Source organism: Erigeron canadensis, chromosome 9, assembly GCF_010389155.1.
Source record: "Erigeron canadensis isolate Cc75 chromosome 9, C_canadensis_v1, whole genome shotgun sequence".
Classification (NCBI taxonomy): Eukaryota; Viridiplantae; Streptophyta; class Magnoliopsida; order Asterales; family Asteraceae; genus Erigeron; species Erigeron canadensis.
Window position 1 is genome coordinate 20,210,819 of NC_057769.1, and position 9,774 is coordinate 20,220,592.

At 34.2% G+C, this 9,774-nt stretch overlaps 1 protein-coding gene across 1 annotated transcript; it reads right to left on the minus strand.

The window, feature by feature from the left end:
* Positions 1–6,349: 6,349 nt before the first annotated feature.
* Positions 6,350–8,503, minus strand: LOC122582701 (uncharacterized protein C594.04c-like). The gene is made up of 3 exons (XM_043755127.1): positions 8,287–8,503; positions 7,725–7,988; positions 6,350–7,079 (listed from the first exon to the last, which is right to left on the minus strand). The coding sequence occupies exons 1-3, from the start codon at positions 8,467–8,469 to the stop codon at positions 6,597–6,599; spliced, it is 930 nt and encodes a 309-aa protein (XP_043611062.1). The 5' UTR covers positions 8,470–8,503; the 3' UTR covers positions 6,350–6,596.
* Positions 8,504–9,774: the final 1,271 nt, after the last annotated feature.

Here is a 9,774-nt window from a genome sequence, read left to right on the forward strand (position 1 = left end):
GAAAGGATTGAGTATTACTCTTGACAGTTGAAGCAGCACTATCATAAGCAACATAACCTACAAGTCCATCAGCATCTACTATTGGTGTAGCTTCAGAACCACTTAGAAATGCATTGGTCCCCGAGCTAGTACTTGCCAAATGAACTAAAGTAGGATGATATATGGACGGATCTTGAGAAAAATCCGCATGCGTATCGTTAATTTTCCTTTTCATTTCTCTATTTTTCAACTTTGAAACAACAGTCTCAAAAGTCCATGAACTGTATTCCTTGTCATCCTGCAAATGATGAACATAGTCAGTCCAAATTTTTGGTAGAGAATCCAGGAATTTGTCAGCTAGCTCTGTTTCTGGATATGACACTTCAAAATAGGATAGCTCAGTGGTCAAATGGTTGAATCGGGCAATAATTTTGTCAAGTGACTCCCCTTTCAAACCATTAAATGCTTCATACTAACGTTTTAACAGCTTTATGCGATTCTTCTTTAAAGTCTCATCACCTTCACAGTATTTTTCCAAAGCATCCCACATTTCCTTTGAAGTTTTATGCTTTTTGAAAAGATGAACACTTTCTTGAGGCAACACCATTGTTAGAGTTGAGCGAGCCTTCCCTTCAATGACAAACTTCTTCTTTTCCTCATCTGGCATGTCTATGTAAGTATAACTACCGCTTACACCATTCTTTTCATAAGTCAGCCAGTCATATCCTTGTGTCACCATGAACCACGAATCAATGTCATGTAGACACATATAGTCTTCAAAACCTCTCTTCCACATTCAATGGTTCTCCATATGAAACAATTTTGGAGGTGTATTCCCACGACCAACCTCATGGTCATGCATGATCAATTGATTGCTAAGTACGGCATTTGGTGAATTGGCAGCAAATGGTACAGTAGTCATTTCGAGTCTTTTAAAATACTAAACCAAACGAAATAGTTACTTTAGCACTTGAGTTCGTACAGACGTGGCACGAAGTAAACACACAAAGAACACACGAAGACGACAAGAAGTTAAATTCGTGCTGACGTGGCACGAAGACGACAAGAAGTTAAATTCGTGCTGACGTAAGCAAAGAACGAAGATCACCTCGTACAGACGTAAGCACGAGGTCAAGCAAAGAACACACGAACTCAACAAGAGAACTTGATTTTCAAATTGTTTTTGCAATCAATAGCAACTCACACTATCTTTAACCTTCTGGTAAACAACCTTAGGGCTCTGATACCACTTGTAAGTCCCTACCGTTGAATGGATCGTAAACAAGACGTGATTCATTATGTCAAGAGTGCGGAATCCTCTTGAGCTAACTAGATTGCTATTGCCTTTTGTCAATTAATTAGCAATTAATCGACCTAAGGTGTCACTCGAAGTTTTACTTTGTGTAGGAGGTTTAACTAAGAACAATTCGACTTAATTCGTGCAAATCGCCTAAACTTTTAATTGACGGCCACAAATTACGTGATTTAAGCTTGTATTTATACTAATAGGGTTAGAGTTCGTGTAGACTTGGGTTTCACACGAAGTGAATCGAGCCCGATCCACCAAAATGCTCATGCCCTCGTGCTGACGTCAGCACGAGGTGTGTCCTCTTGGATCCTTTATTTTGCATTTTACACAACGTTCAACCACCCTTTAAGTATTTGAAGACACTTATAACCTTGGCTCTACGTCCTTGTACCTGCAAAACAATATTAGAATACACAAACATAACAATAAACATAAATAGATATTATATTAAAGTTCAAACGTAATCATTAAATACCAACATAAGTTCTTATTTAAACGATTACAACTTATTCCTAAAAACAAAAACGTTAATCAAATCTACGTTGCTATTGTTACACAAATCTGCATCTACACATTTAGATTAAAAAATGCAGGTGAGACATACCAGAGACTGGTCAACATGATGTTTAAGGATCAACTAGGGGATACGATGGAAGTCTACATTGATGATATGGTAGTAAAGTCAAAAAAGGCGGAAGATCATCTGAGATACCTTGAAATTGCCTTCAATATACTGGATCGCTACAATATGAAGCTGAACCCAGCAAAACGCAATTTTGGAGTAGGTGTAGGAAAATTCCTAGGTTACTTAGTAACTAAAAGAGGAATGGAGGAGAGCCCTGAACAGATAAAGGCGATAACAGAGTTAAAATCCCCTTCAAGTGTCAAAGATGTTCAAAGACTGATTGACAAATTAGCAGCTCTGAATAGATTCATATCAAGATCCTCAAACAAATGCAAAGAATTTTATGATATGTTAAAGAAAAATAAGAAATTTGAATGGGGGAAAACAGAAAGCAGCCTTTAAAGCACTAAAGACGTATCTATCGACTCCATCTTTGTTGATGAAGCCAGAAAAGAATGAGGTACTCTTTTTGTACCTATCAGTATCTTTAGAAGCAGTAGACACGGTGCTTGTAAAAGAGAATGAAGGGAAACAACATTCCATTTATTATGTTAGTAAAAGTTTAGTAAATGCTGAAACTAGATATTCACATTTAGAGAAATTAATATTATCTTTAATAATGGCCTCTACTAAAGTTAGACATTATTTTGAAACACATCCTATCCTTATAAAGACTAAGGAAAAGTGATCCATACTGCAGACTTTACCTAAGCTTAGGTACTGCCCATTTAAAAAAAGTTACAAATTAAACCTTTGAATTTGATAAACATACATAGCCCCCCCTGAATTTTACATAAACTCCCCTGAATTTTACATAATCCCCCATGTTTTACCTAAGACAGATACTACATGTTTTACCTAACCTTTTCACAAAGACTAATTATCCTATAAAAAATGTACTCAGGAAACCAGAGTTATCGGGTAGAATGGCTAAATGGTCTGTAAAGTTAAGTGCATTTAATATAACTTATGAACCTAGAACTGCTATTAAATCCCAAGCCTTAGCTGATTTTGTGACTGATTTTACTAGTGATTTGCAACCAGAGGCAGACTTAGAAGTAAAAATGCTGAGAAATGGATCTTACATACTGATGGTGCGGCTAATGTAAGAGGAATAGGATTAGGTATCATATTTAAATCGCCACAGGGGATATGCTACCTCAGTCTATTAATTGTGAATTTGCAGCTACTAATAATGAAACGGAATATGAAGCTTTAATAGCAGGATTAAAGTTAGCTAAAAATATGGGTATTAAATGCTTGCAAGTTTATGTAGATTCTTTGTTGTTAGCTAATCATTTTAATAGATCTTATTCGATTAAAGGTGAAAAATTAATGGCTTATCTAGATATTGTGAAAAATTTAGCAAAAAACTTCGAATTCTTTAGCATAGAACAGGTCCCAAGACAGGAAAACATAGAAGTAGATGCCTTAGCTTATTTAAGATCCTCACTTAATATCCCGCCTGACACTAAAATAAGAAGTATAAAGATCATGAAACTAGCTATAGAAACTTTACATGTTAAAGTAGTAGATAATCAAGAATAAGAATAATCAAGTTCTGGGAACAATTCGAAATCTTGGATCGATCCAATAATGAAAATTCTTCAAGAAGGAATTATCCCAGAACAAGAAAATCACATAGCTTTTAAAACAAAGGTATCATACTTCTCTATTATACAAAATAGATTGTACAGGAGATCACTTGCAGGTCCATATCTAAGATACCTAGAAAAAAAAGAAGCACAAGAAGTAATGAGAGAGATACATGATGGAGAATGTGGAAATCATTCTGGAGCCAGAGCATTACACACCAAAATAGTCAGAACAAGTTATTATTGGCTTACTATGGATAACAAAGGATTATGTGAAGAAGTGTGATGGTTGTCAAAGGCATGGTAACATATAGTGGGACCAATGCCAAAGGCACCTTGTGGGAAGAGATTCATGCTAGCAATGATAGATTATTTCTCAAAATGGATATAAGCAGAAGCTTTTGTTCAAATTGAAGAAACAGAAGTAATCTCTTTCATCAAATGCAATATACTGACCAGATTTGGAGTTCCAGCTGAGATCATTTGTGATAATGTCTCACAATTTATTGGAAGACGACCAACTGGATTTTGCGAAAGCTATGATATAAAGATGATAACTTCTACTCCTGTCCATCCTCAAGCTAATGGTCATGCAGAATCAAGTAATAAGATTATTATTAATAAGATTATTGCTAACAGGTATGAAAGGATTATGGGCAGAGGAGTTGTCATTTGTGCTTTGGGCTGATAGAACCCTTGTCAAACATTTTACTGGACATACACCATTTTCTTTGATATTTGGAACTGAAGCAGTACTTCTAGCAGAAATGATGGTGCCAACTACAAGGTCCAGTTTGCAGACAGTTTAGGATAATAATCAAGCTTTATTTGAAGATCTTGATTTAGTTGCTGAACTAAGGGATGCTGCTAAAATTCGCATAGCTAGTTGCTTATCACATCAAGTGACAAGGGCGTATAATAAGAATATAAGACTTAGAAGTCGGAGACCTGGTTTTGAGAAAAGCTTTTAAGAATACAACTGAGAAATCTGATGGAAAGCTTGCTCCTAAATGGGTTCCCTGTACACGTTCGAATCTTTCCAAGTAACTTTTCACCAACTCATTGGATCGTTGGATTATTTCTTCAGCCTTTTCACCAGAAGTTGGTTCATAAAATTAATCAAAATATTTTTTCCAAAGGACAGCCAGATATGGATCTACTGAAGGTATTCCTTAAGTATTTCCTTTCAGAGTTTGTTCGGCTAAAAATCTTGCATTTTCAGGAGGATTTCTTAGATTATTCTTTATGTAAGGATAATCATAGATCAAATCAGAAGAACAAGGACTTTGAGAGTGCTCAGACATGATTTTTAGTAAAATCCTTTGTGAAACAAAAAGTTTTGTTATTCAAGCAGATTTGTTTTTAAAATAACAACTAAATCACAAAAACACCTTTTTGCCCCACGATAGGCCCCAAATTGTTTAGGATAAAAATTACCTAAGATAATTTTGTAGAAGGATTCAAGATAACTTTCTGACCAACGATTTGTAAGTGAAGTCAGGTGTTTAGAATCTTCGAATAAAATAAGATTTTTGTTAAAGAAAATAATACTAAATAAGAGTTTTCGATAAAAAGAGTTTGTGAAAATCCTTGAGACAGAATTATAGCAATAAAAGATAAAATTCGTTGAAGATAAGGATAATAAGACTAAAGATCAACGCTAGGATCCTAAAGTGAAAATAAATGTGAAGATAATAACGATACTAGAATTTTGTTGATGGGGAAAAACCCTTGATTCGGTTAAGAAATCTTAGGTAAAAAACTCTGGGAGGAATCAGTCGTTTCTACCTGTATTCTTTTATTATTATTGGATTAGGATTACAATACAATGATCGAAAGAAAAAAAAGAGATGATTAACAAACCGTGAGTATAAAAAAGATAAGTGAAGTTGCTATGTGTTGATCGTTGTATGTTGATTGTTCTCCCATCCTCTGTTGAAGATGCCATGGTATTTATATAGCTGATCGTTGAACCGAATATGCGAAATATTTGGGATCATCCCTGAACTTGCTCGTTACGCTGAAGAATTGGTGTAGATGACCTTTGAGAGCTGTTCCACACATGGTAAAAATGTTATCAATACCGATTCTTGTGGTTGAAGTGGTAAACTATCCGTTAAAACTTGTTTCTTGACGTTGTAAGTATTCTTTAATCATCACAATAATTTCTGCATATAATATCTTTTTGTACTAGATATACGTTCATTAGTGATTACATTGATCTTGATGATCTCAAGATCCTGTTATATTAAAATAATAAGGTAAGACAGTCAAGATCCTTAGTTGAAATAGCGATAAGGATCCTTTAAACAATAACGGGTTATTAAACGAAACTTCCACAAGTCCAAAGTATAAATAATATTAAGACCCTAGTTGTGAAAACTCCAGCACAAACAATTACCTTTATTGAGAACTTTTTAAAAATGAGATCGTTTTAATAGACGGAATCTAAATAAGTCCCCTTTATTAAAAACTTTCAGTAAAAATATTATTTTTTTAATGGATTTTTCACCTTGGAAAATTAGGTAATATATCAATCTATCATATAAGTACTAGTTTTAGGAAATTGTGGTTTATAACCTGGCCTTAAAATGATGTGCTAGGACCCATAATTCATGACCCGTCTAATGAGTTCTTACGAAACAGTCTCATATAACACACACTTGTTTTGACTTTTTTACTCTACTGGCCCATGTTGAAGAATTGTTTGGTTCCATAAAAGAACGGTAATTCTTAGACCATCAAACAAAGCTGTTCATTGTATTTTCTTTACAAAAAGTTTGGTTATCATTATTTTACATGGTTCGAATACTGATCACATAAATAAACTATAGTTAAGTATGCCACAATACATCTTCATTAGCTCAAACTGAAAACAAAACATTGGGATTCCAACTAAAGATTCAAATTTGACTTGTGGACATAGACTGGCTGTATTTCAACATACACTTATCTAACACAATACAATTTCCTCAAAGTGGTAGCTATTTCACATAACGAGACACTAAGTGTCTATTAACGTGTACTGGTCAGAAGACCTAAAGATGTCCAATATGCTTTGATCGACGGTTTTTGACCAACAAAAAGGTCATCTGGCTTTTTCTTTAGACACTTGATTTGTGGACGATTTGAACCATGGTACCCACACAGATGTTGTTTTTTGGTACGTCTTGTAGGCTTCAACTCTATACTCTAGTGTGAGCATCTTTCTTTCAACGAGTATGGTGACATAAGCTAGACACAAGCTGTTAACCAATGCACCAACAAAGACCCAAGTGCATCCTAGGTTCCAGCCAAATATGGCCAGACCCCACCACCATAATTGCTCGCCAAAGTAGTTTGGGTGTCTTGAGTAGTACCATAAACCTTCATCAAGAATTGGCACCAATGAATTTCCAGCTTCTTTTACTTTCTCATTTTTGCTCACAAATACGTAAAGTTGTGTGTCTGCGAGATAGGCTGTGACAATGCCGCTCATGCAGACCAGTATGGCGACCATGTCCCATATGTTCCAAGGTTTGTTCACTGTGTGGACAATGTATAACGGTAGACAGACACCTATTAAAAATACCTGTATAATTTGAGACAAACTAACAAAGATTAGTTTGTAGAAGAAACAATACATTGACCTGTGAAAAATATGCAATTGTCAAAGCATAAAAACATTCATTTCTGAAACGGCAAGAAGTAGCAGCAATAACCAAATTGTAGTAAATACCCAGACTTCTTCCATGATATGAAAGAAAACATTGGCACAAATTTATCGTTATTTACTAATAACGACTGACTTTTGGAACGACTTTATTATACATCCCGACACGGACAAACATACTTACCTTGTTTTCTTTATGACGACTTAATTAAATCATTCACTCTCTAGTAGAGACTTATATTTCTCGGAGAGAAGTTCAAATATTTAGAAATATTTGAGGTACCTTAGAAGTAGAAAGAGAAATGTTGCAAGTAGCCCTGGCAAAATTTAAAAACATGTTGCAAGGTTGTATCCTTATTATCTAGTTGGTGAAATGTTGCTATCAATGGGATTCAATATCTAGAGGTAGCAGCCCTTACAAATGCAAATATACCATCCTAAAGTACAAAAACAAAAAATTTTAAAAAATCGTAAAGTCCAAGAAAAGAAAAAAAAAAAAAAAGAAACAAATTCTACAAGGAAAAGTATACTATTAACAAAAAGAAGAAATAATAATGGATGTACCTGTTGAATGAGATAAACAGCAAAGAAAGAAACCCACCACCAGTTTTTACCATACTGTCGAGCCAAATCCGTGAACCTCCAATCTTCTCTAGCACCCCATTGCCACTTTTCTCGACGAAAGTAGCTGTGAAACAGCCTAATGGCCCAAACCCAAGTCAAAAGCATAACAACCCTCGACCGCCATAAGTTGAATTGCGAGCCAGGATGTGTCTCAAAGTAATGCACCAATAACACGGGTATCACGGTCCAATACACATCTATCAGCTACAAAATGACAAAAACATATACAAAATATTTAGATTAGATCATCCCAAACAATATGTTTTTGGTCTAGCAGTATCAAAGGTGTTGATATCATCAATTAATTTGTTGTAACTTCTAGTTCATATCAGGTGTCTATCTATAACGTCCCACTAAAACGTTATTGGGACCAAGTTACGGCAATGGCGCATGTGTGTATTATATTACAACAACAACAATACTTAGTCCCGTGGAAAAATGCTTCCACGAGTATTTATGCTACAAAAGATGTGAAATAACTTTAAATAGTGAGATGGCTTACCCAATTGCTAGATTGGATGAGGCTAATGAGCCAAAAAAGTAGATTAATGTTGAATAAAAAAAGGATATTGGCTAAGAAAAGAGGGTGGTTATAGCACCATGACCAAATCGGGGATAGGTTGTGATGCTTATTCAGAAAGGATTTGTAGAATACAATGGAAGGTAAAGGAGCCAAAATTGCCATCAAAGAATTTTTTAAATTCCTACCGATTGTTTGTTTCATGATGTAAGAATTTCTTTATCACCAAATATCCCATTGTGCAATTTATAATAATGATATATGCACATAGATATAATTACTAATTTTATAATAATTTTGTTAAAGTGTTCTTCTTTTCAACAAAGAAAAAACGAAGTAATGATTTGACAGACATTTAAAATTTTCAAGAAGCATACATCTGTATTATTATAAAAAAATGGGTTTTTTAGAAATATTAAAACTTGTGTAGTATTTTTACTTAACACCTCTTAAAATATTTTGAGTCCCTACAACAAGATGAATATCAAGTACAACAATAAATAAGACAATTATATCAAGTAAACTTGACTGGCAAGTAATTCTGAAATAGAAGAATGACTAGTTCAGAATATGATCCAGATATGGATATCAACTAAAAGTAAATACAAGAAACAAAGTGCTGAAACTATATAAGTAATATATATATATATATATAATCAAGTATTGGACATTGAGACACGATGTACTTTTCAATGTATTTGATTTATTGATATAAACAAATACAAAGGTTGTTGCGAAAAAAAGATACTCACAAAGGTGAAAATATCTAAACAACCTTGAAATACAAGTGATCTAATAACTTGAAAATAATCGTAAGAATTACTTAGAGTATATCTCACAAGTTGCAATGTCAAAAGTTCCAACTACTTGCAATTTGTGAGAAGCTTTGTATTTATAGACAAAGTCCAAGCTGATGTAGATTTATCCGTACAATAAGTGGTTGGGATACATTTTGAGGAATTTAATTTGATTCCTTAAAATATTAAGGTTAAGTCTGAAAGTCATTAATGTGACATTTCACACTTTATTCTCAAAATTTTACTCAATTTATCATTTTACCAGGTGTTATGGAAGTAACTGGATAAAGAGAGATAAAGTAAAAAAGGCTTTCTCGTAATCAGTGCAAAGTGGTGTAAGTACTTTACACTGAGCAGCTTCAGATCTTCAATCAGATAGAATCTACTCAGAGCTCTGCTTCTTAGAAGATTCTCTTCTTCAGTCTTCGACTTTAGAATGAATGTCTTCAGTTCAGGCTGATCTTGATTTGAAGTGAAGCTTCAGTGAACTAATTCTGATGGCTTCAAAATTCTGTACTAGTATTTTCACTGAACTTCAGCTATTTCTGAACAAATCTTACTTGGTCGATTTTTGACCTAACAAATTCTCCCTATTTGTTCTGAAATACTGCATGCATTACAGACTTCTATCTATACAAGTTTGTAGGTCTGAAATACAAGTTTTGTTTAAGTT